Raw genomic sequence first — 18667 nt, 5'->3', positions numbered from 1 at the left:
TCCAGCTTTACCCATTCTAAAAATATTTTCATGGGACATCTCCATAGCATCATTCTGTACCTACCCCATGCATCATAAAGAGACTCATTCTCTTCTTGTCTGAAGCCTTAAATGTCTAGTCTTAGCTGGGTTAGCTTCTTTAGGGAGAAGTATTGGTTCAAGAACTTGTCCACCAGCTTATTCCATGTTTTCAAGCTTGATTTGGGCTGAGTATCCAACCATCTCTTTGCTTGGTCTTTTACAACAAATGAAAAGAGTATCAGCCTGTAAACATCCTGGTCTACCCCGCTAGCTCTTATTATGTCATCTATCTACAAGAATTCAGCAAGAAATTCTGTGGGTTCTTATTGCGGGAGTCCATGAAACTGGCAGTTTTGCTACACTAGGAAAATCAACTCTGGGTTGAGCACAAAATGATCTACCCTAATAGGAGGTATACTAATGCTGCTTCCATAAAAGTCAGGAGTGGGAGCTATATAAGACGCCAAGAATCTTCTGGGTTGAGCATCCTCATTCTGATCCATAGTGATTTTAGTGTTCCTATGCAAACAAGAGACAAGAAAAAGTGGGAGTCTCTATGTTAAAGTCAAGAGAGGTCCCAGTGAGATGTCCAAGAGAATTTTTTTTAAATTCAAAAATAAATAAATAAATAGAAAAATAATAACTAGAAATTTCAAAAATAAAAAAAAAGTCAATAAAAGATTTTGAATTTCAAAAATTGGAATGAAAAATTCAAGAGAAAGAAACAAGATAAAATAAGATTTAAAAATTTAAAGATTTTAAAATTCAAATTTAAAAGAAAGAAAAACAAACTAAATACTAAATTTTTAAAATTTGAATTTAAGTTAAAGATAAGATAAGCTTTAAAAAAAATTTAAAATTTATTAAAGAAAGCAAAACTAACAAAATACTAAAACTTAAAATTTTAAATTTGAAATAAGATAAGATAACAAAATTTTGAAAATCAAAGAAAAAGATAATATAAAGAATATAAAGATAGAAAAGTTAAACAAGAAAAACAAGATTACTAATCAAGAAACCAAACTTTTAAAATTAAAATAAGATAAAACAATAACTAACTAACAAGATTTGAAAATAAAATAAAAGATTTGATTTTGAAAGTTTTTGAAATTTAAAAAGAAAAAGTCAATCAAAGATTTTAAAATTTAAATTTGGAAAGAAAAAGTCAAACAAGATAAGATAAGATTTTAAAAATTAAAGACAAAAGATTTGATTTTTGGAAAATTTTGAAATTAAAAGGAGAAAGTCAAAGAAAGATTTTGAAATTCAAATTTGAAAGAAAGGAAAACTAACCAAATACTAAACTTTTAAAATTTGAATTTAAAAAGAAAGATAAGATAACAAAATTTTAAGATCAAAGAAAAATATAAGATAAAGATTAAAGATAAAAATATAAACAAGAAAATTAAATTAAATGAAAAGATACCAATGGGACACCAAACTTAAAAATTTTGAATTTAAACAACAATAATTTCGAAAAATTAAAATGAAAAACACTAAAAGATACCAAACTTAAAAATTTTGAAATCAAAGACACTAATTTTTGAAAAATTGGATACAGAAACACCAAAAGACACTAAAATTAAAAATTGCAAAATCGAATAAGAAAAATAATACAAAAATTTCAAACAACAAGGAAAGAAAACCAAGAACAAATTTTGAAAAATCCAAGAAAAGAAAAATCAACAAAAACCAAAAGGACACCAAACTTAAGTTGTGACACAAGACTCAAACAAAAGAAAAAGATGACTCAAGCTAAGTTTTTGAAAAAGAGATTTTCGAAAAGAAACACAAACAAAAGAAAAACAGTAAAAAGTACCTAATCTAAGGAGCAAAACAACCGGTAGTTTGTCAATCACGAACAATCTCCGACAACGGCGCCAAAAACTTGGTGCCCGAAAACAAAACTCACACAACTGAACCGGCAAGTGCACCGGATCGTCCAAGTAATACCTCAGGTGAGTGAGGGTCGATCCCACGAGGATTGTCGGATTGAGCAATCTGTGGTTATCCTGCAGATCTTAGTCAGGCGAATTGAAAGTTGATTGTTGTTTGTTGTAGGCGCAAAAACAAAGCAATAACAATAAAACGTAGTAACAATGATGGGAAATTAGTTAAGGCCGCGGAGATGCTTGTTCTTCCAGGTTAATACTTCTTACTGACTACTTTAACAATGAGTAATTCATTCAATGGCAAGGCTGTAAGTGATTAAGCCAGGGCCAGTGGTCATTAATCTTCTCTATCCAAACCAAATACCAGGATGCTGATCATTCAATTTGGAGGAGGATGACGCTCACACAATTTAATCTCTGTGGATCCTACTCAAAACGCCACAGACAAGGTCGAATCTTTTGGATCGGATAATGATGCTCTATGATTCTAGCCTTAGCACCACAGAAACCTCAATTACCCATGACTAACAAGATTTTATGTCACATATCTCAATTAGCCCAGATAACTTGTTGGGATCTATGATGCATTCTCAAGCTGCAGCTCAATACTATCCCGCTAAGGACTCGCAAGAACTCATGTAGAATAAGGGGTCATATGCTAGTTCCACCCCAGATTCATAAGTATGAAGAACGAAAATGCATCATAGAATGAAATCAAACATATATTAAAGTAGAAAAGTAATTATATTAATCCATAGGAATGAGCAGAGCTCTTATCCTTAACCTAGGAGATTTAGCCGCTCATACTTTACAGAGAATAATATGAAAAGGTCTAAATGTGCAAAATTCCTCTAACAAGGGTGATCCTTGTTCTATATATACTAATAACTAGACCTAAAAATATATTAATAACAAATTAAAAATTACAAAATGAAATAAACTAAGCTAAAGGTGCAAAAATCCACTTTTGGGCCCACTTGGTGAGTGTTTAGGTTGAGCTTGGCGTTCAACTTGAAGGAGTGGGCGTTGAGCGCCCATTAGGGAGTAAATGTGCTACCTTGAGCCCCCTTGGTGGCGTTGAACACTGGGTTTGGGTGTTCAACGCTAGCTTTAGTCCCTCATGGGCGTTGAATGCCAGAAAGGTGTAAGTTGGACATTCAATGCCCGTTTTGGGCCGTTTAATCCAAAGAAAAGTATAAACCATTATATATTTCTGGAAAGCCCTGGAAGTTAGCTTTCCAACTCCATTGAGATCGCATTAATTGGATCTCTATAGCTCCAGAAATGCTCGTTTGAATGCATGGAGGTCAGGTTCTAACAGCATCTACACTCCTTTCTTCGCCTCTGAATCAGACTTTGCCAAAACTTGCCAATTTCACCCAAAAATCACCTAAAATCATAAGAAAAATACAAAAGCTCAAAGTAGTATCCAAAAAGTAAATTTTGTATTAAAACCTACTAAATCATAATAAAACTTAACAAAATATACTAAAAACACTAAGAAAATAGCATCAAAAAGTGTATAAAATATCTGCTCATCACCCATCCGTCAGCATCCTTGTCCTATAAGGTGCAGTCCGGCAGAGCTATCACTTCAAGCCCTCCTATAGAAAGGACTGGATGGTAAAGAAAAAGGCAATTGTGCAGATATATGGGGATTGGGAGGAGTTATACAACAAGGTGACGAAACTGCTGCAGGCACTGCAGAGTTGTTGTCCTAGAACTATTTGTGAGCTCAGGGCCATACCTTACTACGATGGGCACCTTCTGGTCTGTGACTTAGCATGTTTGACAAAGTATTTTGGGCTTTCCCATCATGTGTTGAGGCTTTCAAGCATTGCAAGCCATTTGTTTCCGTCGATGGCACGTATTTGTATGGCAAATACGGTGGGGTGTTGCTTATTGTAGTGGCACAAGACGGCAACAACAATATCCTTCCTATTGCTTTTGCAATTATGGAGTCCGAGAGTACGGAGTCATGGTCGTTCTTCCTTACTAATCTGAGACGACATGTTATCCCACAAGAAGGCCTGTTGATTATCTTTGATAGATCACAGGTGATCAAGGCTGCACTCAAGGTCGATGATAGTGGTTGGCAACCTCCAAGGGCATTCCACACTTATTGTATTAGACACATGGCCGCAAACTTCATGCCTCGTTTCAAGTCAGTCGAGGGCAAGCGATACCTTATAAACGCCGCTTATAGTCCAAGCAAGAATGGGTACGAGTGGTACATGGATGCCTTGAGAGGTTTGTCGCGAGAGATGGCAGACTGGGCCGGTCGTTTCAATAAGGAGAAATGGCTACAACACTTGCGGCAACAGTCGGCGGTTTGGACATATGATAACAAATTTGTCAGAGTGCATCAATACAGCTCTCAAGGGTACACAGTACTTGCCAATTTCTGCCATCGTGCGCATCACGTATGAGAGGTTAGAAAAGTTGTTCGTGATGAAGGTCAGGGAGGTGCAATCACAACTGGCGGCTGGAAACTGCTTCTCCCAGAGGCTGATGGTAGCCATTGAGAAGGTATCCCGAAGATGCGTGTTACTCATTGTGATCGACGGGCTTCCGTGTTTCTTGTTGAGGAGTTAGAGCCGTTTGAGGGTTGGTCGCAAGGTTCCTTCCGAGTTTGGCTAGCAGCGGGTACGTGTGACTGTGGACTCTTTCAGTCTCTCCACTACCCATGCCGACATGCGCTTGCCGGGTGTGCCACCGCAAGCATTGAGTGGGCTTCGTATTTTCATCCGGTTTTCAAGCAGGAGGCTTGTTCAAGGTGTACGAGATGGAGTTTCTACCAATATCGGACGAGTCACTATGGCTTGAGTGGTATGGGACTCTGCTTTGTCCTAACCCACTCATGCGTAGGAAGGCTATTGGGAGACCTGTCTCTACCAAGTTCCGGAATGACATGGATGAAGTCGAGCGACAGGAGAAGATGTGTGGTCTATGTAGGCAAGTCGGTCATACTAGGAAGGGTTGTCCCAACCAACCCATGGACAACGCTTAGTGGCGATAGTTATTTACTGGTTTCGTTGTTACCTAGTTGTTTTGGGTTATTCTAGTTGTATTAAACGCTTATTAGTGTAATAGTGGTTTATGTAATATATATATAATCATTAATGGATTTGGAAATCATGAGCATGTAATATATATGTAATCATTAATGGTTTATGTTCTAACAGTTTTTGTCATAATACCAAACAACAACAAAAAAATACACATAAAAGTGCTATACATTAACAAGTCACACAAGTTGCACTTTTACAATACATCATTCATAGTCTAGTACATAAAGTTAACAACAACATCGACTACATAATAAACTATAAAACATCATGGGTGGTAGGGAGGCTGTGTTTGGCACTGAGGTCGGCTGGGTCAAGGGTCTACAGGAGGGCGGGGCTGTGTAGAATGATCATGTGGCTGCTGCGGAGGCGGTGGGAGAGGTAGGATATATTAGCCCCCGGAGGCGGTGGGGGAAGGGGGTGAGGTTTCCCAAACAGGCCGATGCAACTGACCTCTTGAACCAGATGGATCACGCGGTCCAGGAGGTGGCGGTAGGGGTGAATCATCGCTTCCTGCGAGGATGTCTCCATGCTCCTCCTGTCTGTCGTACTCCGCCTCCTCGTCCAACTCTACATCCAATCGCACTCGGCGAGACCTGACTCTCTCCCTCCTAACCCCTTCACCTGGCTCGCGCTCTCTGGCACCCCTCTCCTTCCTAGTAGGCCGCCGAGTGTCCGCCCTGACCTCCCTCGCACGCCTACGCCGGTTAGGGACGTCCCAGGGAAGGTGGAGAACGTCCCTCGGCTGGCTGGCAATAGGCTGGATGTCATCATGTAAATCGGATAGCCTCGGTTCATCGAGTACGTCTTGGCTTGATAAGTTCCTAACCCGACAAGCTCCTCGCCGCCAATCCCAATACTCTTGGGTCGGCCTATAGTCAAAGGTGTGCTGAATGGAGATCCTGTGGCCCTCCTCAAAACAACTTGTCCAGCCTCTGTACCACTCATCAAGTCGGTCAGGCCACCACTCATCCTCGCCCCGGCCTGTGGATGTTAGGAACCTGTTGATGTTGAGCGAGGCGCCAAGCATCGACTGCTCTCCATTGAACTGGCACTTCACCCGGTCAACCTGGTGAAACTCGACGATGTTGAAGCAGACGAGGGGGATGGCTGACATTCATGTCCTCTACTCTGTCTCCTCGATAAACCATGGGAGGAATAGAGCCTACAGAGCAGGGTCATCGTACAACGTCCAGGCAAACTGAATCAACAGTTATAGAATACATAAATATTTGATATTCGAAAAAGTAAATAATGTTTCAAACAACAAAATTAAGTAACTACATACTTTTATTCAATTTATTTAAACAACAAAGTCTATATATAGGACTAATTAAAAAGCTGGTCATTTTAATCATAGTGCCAACCTCATCCCAATGTAGCTGGTCTATGGCTAGACACCATTGCAGAACCCTTGTCTCATGCTAGTGTCTGCTTTACTGTGACAATCCTATCAACCTGCCACTAGTTACAAGAATAGCACAAGTTCATGTTACGCAATGTCATAACAAGTTATAAATTCAAAAGATAAGAAACACATAAACAATTGTTACCTTGCTGCCATATGATACATGAAAATTCCTCGGTCAGGTGGACACCACTGGAGAAATCTCTGGTATATCCAGGACATCAACAGTGGAAGGAAGCCGGCGATGTCTGTGGTGCCTCGGTGTGCTGCAGAGCACTGTGAATGGTATGTCTAGGCAAGCACCTCTGAGCCCCAAGACAACGCACGACACCGCCTAAAGTCCTGTAGCAATGGCAACCAACGCAGATAGACCAAGTTCTTCGACTTGTCCGTCATCAGGTAGCCTCCGATCAGTAACAAAATGTAACACCTCGCATACTGTCAGAGTGTCTCCGGGTTGTCGGTCGGTGGCATATGGCGGATACGGTCCCTCAGCCATACAAGCTTCAGCGAGAACAACTCCTTCCTCTGAGCCCCTACTGTGGAAACACTAGAGGCCTGGCCTCGAGTAGCCGGTCTACTAACTCCCACGTACGTCTCCGTGTTGTACCACCTGAAGAAGTCACAGAAGCACCCCCAACTAGGTCCCCGTGTGCGTGTAGCCCAAGATGGTATGCCACGTCCTACACGGTGATAGTGGCCTCACCCCACGGCAGATAGAACGTGTTGGTCTCCGGACGCCATTGTTCCATGAATGTCGTAAGTAGGAAGTTGTCGAATACGAAATCTCTGAGAGGCACCGTGTCATCGAATCCAGCCTCCCTCAGATATGGGACGATGGCATCCGGTGGAGGAAGCATGTGTGACACTCGTCGGGGCAGGAGTAGGCGAGACCTCTGACAAAGAAAAATATTTCACAATTATTAAAAATAAAAAATTTGTATAGATCCATCAACATATCAAATTGTCTTAACTAATATTCATTTTCTCATTGCGTTACGTGAAATTAAAACATTCAATAAAATAATTAATAATCTAACTATCAAACTTTAAGTTAACTTAATAATCTAATTATTATACTTGGCTAGTTACTAACTAAATTAATAAATTAAGACACATGTGATCAATAAACTAGACTCAACGATTGGAAAACATCTACCCAAGCATTTAAACTCTAAATTAATAATTATATAGTTAACAACTTGATTACCAAAAAATGATAACCATAACCCTAGAATTACTATTTTCTATCAGTGACCTATTCCTAATGATACAAATTATATTTTAGTTCTTTGCAAGTATCCTAACCATGGCTATACATATATAGGATTACATAAAATAATAACCACATTCCTAGAATTACTAATTTCTACCAGTGACCTATTCCTAATTATACAAATTGTATTCGAGTTCTTGGCAAGTACCCTAACCATGGCTATACATATATGGGATTACATAAAACTTAAGATAATAGAACTAACCGTAAAGTCGTCTGCCCCGACGTAGTGTCATGTTGCATTCAGCTTGTTGACATCTCGATCACGTGCATCTGCGTGCGCCATCTTCGTATTACTCGATAATATAGTCAGGAAGGAGTAAAAGAGAGGAGAAAGTGGTCGAAATATTCGAATTGAGACTCAGAACCTCACTGTCAACGAAATGTATATATAGGCGTCCACCAGGCTTATTTCGTTTACAGGATAAACAAGATAAGCTTGCATGTATTTCGTTTACACTGTAAACAAGATAAGACTTCGTTACTTATCTTGTTTACAATATAAATGAGATACGTGCAAGCTTATCTCATTTATAATGTAAATAAAATAAAGTTGAAAAATAGATTTTGGTAATTAATTTTATAATTATTTATTTTAATAATTAAAATATTTATTTTATTTATTTAAATAAAAAATCCTGAAAAATATCCTTTTAAATAAGAGGTGAAGTATACTTGAAATTATATGGAGCATTTTATAGTATAACTTTTTCAACTTCATCATTATATGATGGTAAAAGTTCTCTCATCCAACAAAGTTATCGTACTTTTTTTACTTCCATGATTCATCACTACCTCTAAAACAGCATAAGCTTTAATGTAATGATGACCATTAGAGTGTTAAGGAAGAGTCTATTCTTTACAATTTGATTAATATCAGATCAGCAATTCACTATATAACACAAACATAAATTCATATTGCAATATAATGAAAGATAAATGTTTAAGAACATAAACACACACATCAATCTTCAAAAAAAAAAAAAAAAAAAATCAATTGCAGATCATTTTTCTAAAATTGTAATTGCTGATTTATTGGGCTCTTGCTTGTCCCGACAAAACATAAAAATTTGTTGTTTAAAATTTTAGTTCGATCTACCTTTTTTTTATAAATTTGACGAATCGATTCAACATATTTAAATTCTTGCTTTATTTAGTCACCAAAAAAATTCTTGCTTTATTTAATTATTTCATAAAATCGTGATAACAAAATAGGAATTATGACATATCAACTAAAATATATTGTCCTTTTTATGGCTGGCAGCCAATTTTAAATATTTTTTAATTTTAAAATAATATGGTCAAGTTAGGTCAAATAAACAATGTAATACAAAATAATAAAAGAAAATCGCAATAGCCGTAGTCCGCCTAAACTGACAAAGTAAAGAAGATATACTCATATTTACATATTTGTTATTATTATATTACGCAATTAATTATTAAAACTCAATAAAAAATTAATATTGAAGTATAAATGGCATACTGGCATAAATGAATAATTAATATAAATTCAGTTACCATAATAATAATAATAATAATAATAATAATAATAATAATAATTGTGCGCTTGAATATAACGAATTAATAAATGAAAATAACGGCTAAACAACATAAAAGATAAATAAATAATGATAAAGAAATTGGAGCAGGGGTAGTCATCAGCACGGACTGATAAGATGGAGGAAGATAACAAAACAATAACAATAGGAAAATTAAAATGTCACTGTCATTTTTTATAATGTCATTTTTACATTATTTTGACTTTATATGTATGCATAAATTTGTAAAAAAAAAAGTAATATTATTAAAATATGAGTGACAATATTTATTTTTTAAGAGTAATTCTAATAAGTGATTATATCCAATTTTTAATTTTGATCTGTATATCATAAAAAGTAACCAAATAATAATTAAAGATGGCCATTTTTTCTTTAATAGGAGGAACAAATTTTAGTTTTGTTGTAGTTCTATCTAAAAGTGACAAGTGGGGAAGTTTACTCTGTCCCGCCAAAAGGCCATATTTTGGTAGGCTGGTCCGTCCCGCCCCACCTAATGAGGCGGTCCTAAAATCTCACCCCTGTCCCGTCTAACTGCGGACTGGCGGGCTAAATCCGCTAAATCTCCTTTTTTTTTTACTATTAATTATTAAATAGTATATATAATTTCATAATCATTTTAATAAATTTATAATTTTTAAAGGTATAAAAATATTATAATTTTTATATTCACAAACATTAAAGTCTTTGTAATTATAAAAATCTAATAAACATAATTATAAACCAAGTTTTCATCCAAAACATAATTATAAATATTATCTTCAAAGAAAAATAAACATAATCCAAAACACTCAATTTTCATCTTCATTCTCTTGTAAATTAGGTTAGGGGAAGTTGGATTTTGGCAAAAAAATTACAAAAATACCCCCTTGCCAAAAAAACACTAAGGCCGACAAAAAATCCCGCCCTGCCCTGCCAAAACCCGCGGTTTAAGCGGTGCGGGTTAGGCGGGCTTTTGCTATTTCGGAGTTCCAATTTTTAAGTCCGACCCGCCATTTTTGGTGGATTACGCGGACTGGGCCGGCGGGTTGAGACCTGTTTGCCACCCCTAGTTCTATCTATTGTGTTTCTGATAGAATATTATGGCTATATTTCTGATCGAGGGGTTAAATATAGTTGGTGTTAGAAAGAGTAAGAGAGAGAGCAGTAAAAAAAGGTTTGTGTATATTCAAGTTGTATGGAATGATACAATATAACAGGGTCTTTATAGATGTTAAGAGAATCGGAATAATAAAAACATAATATCCTATAATAAATATTCAGATATGCTAATTAATGCTAATTGATCTAATTAATCCTAATTATACTCTAACATCCCCCTCAAACTCAAGTGACAACTTGAGTTGAAACTTATTTAAAACAACGAAATAAAAAAAATACATAAAGTGGTAGAACGGCTACAGACGGAACTGCCTGAAGGAATCGCAGACGGAACTGCCGGAAGGAAGCGCAAACGAAACTGACGAAAGGAAGCGCAGACAGAACTGCTATAAAAAAGCGCAAACAAAACTGCCAAAAAGATGGTGAACTACTTGAAAACTGCCGAAAAGTGGTAAACTGGAAAGAGATGGTAAAATGTTAGAGGATGATGAACTGTTAGAAGGTAATAAAAAATATATAGTTTCTTCATGGAAATAAGTAAGCAGCGGATGACAATGGTGTTTGATTCATTAGACTCGAAAAAACACAAGACAGAGAACATAAGCTAATCGTGAGGTGAAAAAGTATCAAAGGAGTGCCAAAAGACAAAGAAAAATGACATAAAAGAAAAGTGTGAAAAAACTACAATGATTTCACCAGGAGAAAAATAACTTATCCTCTTTAAGGAGGAAGCCATAGCTCTGATACCATGTTAGAAAGGTAAGAAAGAAGTGTAGAGAAAATGTTTGTGTATACTTTAGTTGTCTAGAATGATACAATATAGAAAGGTATTTATAGGTGCTTAGAAGATCGAAATAATAAAAATGTAATGTCCTATAATAAATATTCAGATATACTAAATAATGTTAATTGATCTTAATTATACTCTTACAGTTGGGAATGAATAATGCGATGTATGTGAATTTTGATTATGTGGTTGAAAAATAGAAAATTAATTATAGAAATATTGTGGATTTGGACTTTGAAATATATTTGATAGTGTGATTTTTATTTGAATTTTGAGAATTCGAAAGTTGAGATTAATGAATATTTAGACTTTGAAAAATAATTTTAAATAATTAAAAAAATAGTTGAATTGATTTGAATCTATTTTTTTTCTTAAAAATATGTTTTTAGTTTATGGAATTTAAAAAAAATTGGAAAAGATTGGAAGAATTTGATAATAAAAATGGGTTAAGTAGTATTTATAGAATAAAAGAAGTCTTCTCCTAGTGTAGCATGAGAGAATAGAAAAGAAAAATAGAGACAAGGTAGGGGAGTGAGTAGAGATGAGTAGAAAGTTACATTGCGAATAGGCGAGAACTTATAGATTGTTAGAGATCAAACCAAACAAATATTTATACACCTCAAAAACCAACTACAGAGACAACTATATAATAAGTTAGAGATTAAAAGGAACAACACGAGAAGAGAAGTACACTATGACTCTGTTTAAAAATAATCTTTCGAATAACACAACCGTTGAGTGGCTCTAGAAGATTTTTAGCAAAAAAAAAGTGGTGAATGTGTATTTGATAAGAAAGGGTAGGAGAGTTAATTTATTATTATTCACATTCATTAGATTTGCTTCCAGAACATATGCTCTTTGTGCGATACAAAAGCTATATGGATAAGTGGTTTGAGTTGCAAGTTTAGACCTTTTGAGGTAAGATTTAGGAATGTAGAACTGTTCAAATCTAAACCAATTCAAATAAAATTGCTCATTCAATCTAATTAAAATTGAAACTAAATAATTAAATTTTAACGGGCTAATTTCTTAATTTTGATTTTTTAAATATATTTTAAATTTTTAATTATAAATTATTTTTTTTAATTTATAAATATTAATAATATTATTACAAAATTGAATTTAATTTTTTGTTCAAATCAAATTTCAAATAAAATATTAACATATTATACAAAAATTAAAAATTATATTTGTTTATTTTTATTTTAACTGATTAAATATGTGAAACAACAAAAAAAATTAAAATTGTGTTCTTTTTATTAAGATATGGATAACTTTAATCCCTCCTCATTATTTCTGGTTATGAAACAAATAATAATGTGGAGTTATTCTTTTATAAGTAGGACAGTAATGGACAACAGAGAGAGCTTCTCATTAGAGATGTTATATATATATATATAAAAGATAAATTTAAAAATTTATCTATGGTAGATTTGTGTTTTATTTAAAAATTTGTTATTGGTTAATAAATTATTATATACACAAGATAAATTTATTTTTTGGATACTACTTTAAGTTTTGTGTTTTTCTTATGATTTTAGGTAATTTTTGAGTGAAATTGGCAAGTTTTGGCAAAGTCTAATTCAGAGGCGAAGAAAGGAGTGTAGATGTTGTCAAAACTTGACCTCCATGCATTCAAACGAGCATTTCTGGAGCAACAGAGATCCAATTAACGCGCTCTCAATGGTGTTGGAAAGTTAACTTCCAGGGCTTTCCAGCAATAGATAATGGTCTATACTTTTTTTTTGGATTGGACAGTCCAAAACGGGCGTTGAACGCCCAACTTACCCTTTTTCTAGCGTTCAACGCCCATGAGGGACTGAAGTCAGCATTGAACGCCCAAACCCAGCGTTCAACGCCACCAAGGGGGCTCAAGGAAGCACATTTACCCCCTAGTGGGCGCTCAACGCCCACTCTTTCAAGTTGGACGCCAAGCTCAATCCAAACACTTACCAACTGGGCCCAGAAGTGGATTTTCGCACCATTAGTTTAGTTTATTTCATTTTGTAATTTTTAATTATTATTAATACCTTTTTACGTCTAGTTGTTAGTATATATAGAACAAGGATCACCCTTGTTAAAGTACTTTTGCAAATTCATACCTTTTCATATTATTCTCTGTAAAGTATGAGCGGCTAAACCTCCTAGGTTAAGGATAGGAGCTCTACTCATTCCTATGGATTAATATAATTACTTTTCTACTTTAATATATGTTTGATTTCATTCTATGATGCATTTTTGTTCTTCATCTTTATGAATCTGGGGTGGAACTGTTGTATGACCCCTTATTCTACATGAGTTCTTGTGAGTCTTTAGCGGGATAGTATTGAGCTGCAACTTGAGAATGCATCACAGATCCCAACAAGTTATCTGGGCTAATTGAGATATGTGACATAAAATCTCGTTAGTAATGGGTAATTGAGGTTTCTGTGGCACTAAGGCAAGAATCATAGAGCATCATTCTCCGATCCGGAAGATCTGACCTTATCTGTGGCGTTTTGAGTAGGATCAATAGAGATTGAATTGCGTGAACGTCACCCTCTTCCAAATTGAATGATCAGTGTCCTAGTATTTGGTTTGGATAGAGAAGATTAATGACCATTGGCCCTGGCTTAATCACTTACAACCTTGCCATTGAATGAATCACTCATTGTTAAAGTAGTTAGTAAGAAGTATTAACTCGAAAGAACAAGCATCTCCATGGCCTTAACTAATTTCCCATCATTGTTACTACATTTTATTGTTATTGCTTTGTTTATGCGCCGACAACAAAAACCAATCAACTTTCAATTTGTCTGACTAAGATCTGCAGGATAACCACAGATTGCTCAATCCAAAAATCATCGTGGGATCGACCTTCCCTCACTTAAGTTATTATTTAGACGACCCGGTGCATTTGCCGATTCAGTTGTGCGAGTTTCGTTTTCGCACACCAATGGGTTGGATTGTATCAACCGCAGGATGACCTTGCAGATGAGGCTGCTATCCAACTGTCGATGATATTAGAACATGGTGGGTGCTAGACAAGTATGTGCTCCACCAACCCTCTGGACCTCCCTAATGAAATAAAACATCCGTGGTTTGAAATTACACAACATATAGCAATAAGGAAGAAGTAAGTATGCCTCAATTAAACTTGAACTCACCAGTATCTGAAGTTCTGTCCGAGGGCAACATGGAGACTCCATGGACATCTATTTGCAGCTTGACGGTAATGCACATGGTACTTTAATTGGTCCAATTCGATTACTCGGTACTCATCGCTTATGCAAATACTGTAATTCTTCACACCTTGCATTGCTGCATCTCGGTATTTGAATCTGTGGCCGACCCGAAATTCAACCCAACCGTCTAGGTTGTAATTGATGCATGGGCATCTTGGCTAGTTTTACAAGCCATTTTTAGCTAGTTTAGGACTTAGTTTCATGCATTCTTAGGCAATAAGCAAGCATTTGAATTCAATATTATTGCATACCTTCATGCATAAAAAGTGGAGTGAAATCATGAGTATTTGAGAGCATTCAATGCATGAATTAGGAAAGTCAATCAAGTAATATTCATGGCATTTTAAAAAAGGTTTTGCATGACAATGAACTCCAATCTTCGATGCACCTTCTTTGGTTTGTAAAAGGGGAAGCTGAAGCAGAGATATAAGGCCCGGGAGGAGCAAGAAATCAAGCTCTCCCAAGAGCACTCAGCATCTCAAAACTGGATCTCTACACTGGCGTTCTCCTGCAAACTTCAATGAGAATTCCAGCCGCAGCAACAAGTCTCAAAACTGGCGGTCTCCTGCTAACTTCATGGAGAACGCCAGCCTCAGCAACAAGTCCCAGCACTGGCATTCTCCAGCCAACTTCTTGGAGAACGCCAGCCTTAGCAAAGTTCTTCACTGGCGTTCTCCAGCTAACTTCATGGAGAACGCCAACTAGGGGTGGAAATAGGCTAGGCCAGGCCAGGCTTTGCTCTTAACAGGCCTGGCCTATTCTATAATTAATTGGCCTGAGTCTAGCCTGCAGCCTGTTATAGGCTCTTTATAAAGTACTAAGCCTGGCCTGAAACTTGTTAAAAAGCCATGATATGTTTTTTATTTATAAAAATAAAAATATTATTTAAAAAAATAATTTTTAATAATAATATTTCTATGTAATATATCATATTTAATATTTATAAGAATTTTTAATCTTTTAAAGTATTTAAAATATACACAAATATTTATAATAAAATATAATAAATTTAAAATATTTTATAATTTTGTTAATAATAAAAAATTATTTATATATTTAATTATGTTTTAACAGGCCCAGGCAGGCCTGACAGGCCAATAAGGCTAATTAGTAAGCCTGGGCCTGACCTATTAACATATTAAAGCTTTTAAAAGAGCCTGAGCCTGTGCCTCTTTTATAACAGGCCAGGCCAGGTCAGGCAAAATATAGGGCAGGCTGTAGGCCCCTGACAGGCCGCCTGACCTTTTTTCACCCCTAACGCCAACCTTAGATGATCATGTCAAGACCTCAAGGCCATGTCAACCCCACCAACCTTGCCACACCTCACCAAACTATGCCCACGTTCTCTACTGACGTTCTCCAGCCAACTTTATGGATAACACCACTTTCACCACACCCTCAAGACCATGACAACCTCACCAAACTTGTACCCACGCTCCCACTGGCATTCTCCAGCGAACTTCATGGAGAACGCAACTTTGCCAAGCCTCATTCCTATGTCTCTTGTACCGACGTTTTTCACTGGTGTTTTCCAGCCAACTTCATGGAGAATGCCACTTTCCACGCTCTCTCCAAAGTTCTCCAGCAAAGTTTTTGGAGAACGCCACTCACTCCCCATACTTGACACCCCCTTGACAAAACCTTGACACCTTTGTCACAACCTCAAGGCCACACTCTCCCTCAAGTGCTCCCAAAAACGCTAGTTCAAGCCTCAGCATGATGGTGTCATGTTCTCAGGGGGCGCTCTCCAGCCAACTTGCTAGAAAGCACCAGCATCAAGTCACGCTTTCAGGGGGCACTCTCTGGCAAACGTAGCATTCTCCTGGGAGTGTCCACGTTCTTCTCCGACGCTCTCCAGAGAGTGCTTCACAAGAAAATGCCTTCGATAAAATTTAAAGAAGATTTTGGGATCTGTGCATACGCACAACCCCTGATGCGTACGCACAACAACTGGCGCTCACTTTTCAAGTTCAGCAAAGAGCGCCAGTTTAGAACGCCAGGATGCCAAGCCCAGAAGCCCAAAAGGGAAGTACATCAAAGTAAAGACTTAGGAAGCTTATAAATAGAAGAAGTTTTGAACTGAAATGGGGATAGAAAGCTAGCTTGAGCACATTACACATTCTAATCCACTTTACATTTTCTTACTTGTAATTAGTTTAGATTTACTTTCATGCACTTTATTTATCTTTTAGGTTTTTCTTGAGCTATGACCAACTAAACCCCACTTCATTGGGGGAGGGAGTTCTATTGTAATTTGATGGATCAATAGCAATTCTTGTTTTCTTCTTCTCTTCATCTCTCTTTGATTTGCTTGAAAGATTTCGTTCTTCATTCAATTATTCAATTGTCTTGGAAAAGAGATTGAATATACATGGATTCCATTTGAACCTTGGAAGAGGAATAATGGAATCATGCTAGAAATTCTTTCTCATGCTAGACTAGATTAGGGGTTGGTCGGATATAGTGACATATAATCTTCCTGATGCTTTGATCTAGAAAGGTGTATGGTATAATCAGTGACCAATCTTCATCTCTTCTCATGAGCAATTAGATCAAGAAATTGGTAATTGTTCAAGTTTAGAAAGATTAATTTGCCAAGGAATTGGGGTTTAATCACTCATGATTGCCACCAGTTCAAGAAGGAGGCAACCCAGAGGAGGAATATGACTGGGAACAAGCAAATTATGTGGGCAATTTATCTAGACAACCTTATGATCCTCATGCCAAGACTTATAACCCTGGATGGAAGAACCACCCAAACTTTGAGTGGGAAAACCAGCAAAATCAGACTTAAGATCACAGACCACAAAATCTCAACCACTACAACAATCCTAACCACCAATCCTCCAATCACAGACCATACCAAAGCTCACATAATACTACTTTCCAATCCCACTACCAACCACAAAACAACCATCCCCAACTTCCAATTCCCAACCCATCATCACATCCTCCCTCTGAGGATAAACTCTCAAGAATAGAAAACTTGCTTGGAAAACTTTTGGAAGAATCAAAGGACACAAATGCATTCAAGGAAGAAGTGAGATCCAACATGCAAAACCAAGGGGCTGCCATAAAAAAACTTGAGGCACAAGTTGGATACCTCTCCAAACAGATCCCCATGCCTACTCACACCTTCCCTAGTGACACTATGGCTAATCCCAGAGAAAAGTGTAAAGTCATTACACTTATGAGTTAGGAGATTTTGGAGGAAGAGACCACCAAGTAAGAAGAATAGAACAAAGAAGCTTCAAATAAGGCATTGGAAGAGTTAAAACACGAAGGGAGCAGCCATGATTCAATGGAAAAGGAAACCCTGAGACCTTATATGCCAAAAGTCCCATATCCTCAAAGGCTCAAGGGAAGCACCAAGGAGAAGAAATACTCTAGATTCCTAGATATATTCAAATCACTCCATATTAACATCTCCTTCATTGAAGCTCTCCAACAAATGCCACTATACATCAAGTTCATGAAGGAGTTGCTGTCCAGAAAAAGTCCCTTAAAAGGAGGACAAACAGTGGTGATGACCAAGGAATGCTGTGCTCTCATTCAAAGGGACTTACCAACAAAGAAAAAGGATCCAGGAAGCTTCCATATCCCTTGCACCATAGGTGATATGATGATTGATAGAGGATTCTGCGACCTTGGAGAAAGTATAAATCTGATGCCCCTATCCCTCATGAAGAAGCTTCAGATTAATGAGTTGAAGCCTACAAAAATAGTCCTTCAATTGGCTGACAAATCTTGCAAACAAGCACTCGGAGTTATAGAAAATGTGTTGGTGAAGTTAGGAAAATACTTTCTCCCTACAGACTTTGTCATTCTTGATATGGAAGAGAACCACCTTTATCCCATCATTCTCGGAAGACCATTCCTAGCTACAGCTAGAGCACTAATATATGTTGAAAGGGAGAAATTGATGCTAAGAATACATGATGAGCAGCTAGTTTTCCATATCTTCAAGACCATGACTAACATCCCTCAAGAGAAGAAATGCATAAAGATTGATTCTGGAGAAGCAAAGGGAGCAACCAAAGAATCAAAATCAGAGCCTCTGAATTCACCTTGATAGAGAAAAAGGAAGCATAAGTGGTGTAACAAGCTGGAAGAATCAAGGAAGAGCTAGGGCCACAACCCCCATATGAGATAATCAACAAGGGTCCTCCTGACAGCAAAAACACAAACAAAGAAGCATTATCTGAAGAGAAGAATCTCAAGAAGAAGGTGCCAAAAGGTTGGAGAAATAAGAAAATTTCCACTGAAAATTTTTCACTAGGGGACAACGTAATCCTGAGCCACCAACCAACAATACCACTTCAATTTGCTGTAAT

At 36.8% G+C, this 18667-nt stretch overlaps 1 protein-coding gene across 1 annotated transcript; it reads left to right on the top strand.

Annotated features, from left to right (window-relative positions):
- The first annotated feature begins 17634 nt into the window (after positions 1-17634).
- On the top strand, positions 17635-18405 carry LOC107620231 (uncharacterized). Its single transcript, XM_016322425.1, has one exon. It carries the CDS (start codon positions 17635-17637, stop codon positions 18403-18405), a length of 771 nt encoding a protein of 256 aa, XP_016177911.1.
- The last annotated feature ends 262 nt before the right edge of the window (positions 18406-18667 follow it).

Source organism: Arachis ipaensis, chromosome B10 (genome assembly GCF_059453495.1).
Source record: "Arachis ipaensis isolate K30076 ecotype BB chromosome B10, ASM5945349v1, whole genome shotgun sequence".
In the NCBI taxonomy this organism is placed as follows: Eukaryota; Viridiplantae; Streptophyta; class Magnoliopsida; order Fabales; family Fabaceae; genus Arachis; species Arachis ipaensis.
The sequence above is the reverse complement of the archived record's forward strand: the minus strand, read 5'-3'. Positions and strand labels throughout refer to the sequence as shown.

What these genes read in the sequence shown, in the direction of transcription:
- LOC107620231 (XM_016322425.1), top strand. Translation starts at nt 17,635, where the DNA reads ATGGAAAAGGAAACCCTGAGACCTTATATGCCAAAAGTCCCATATCCT.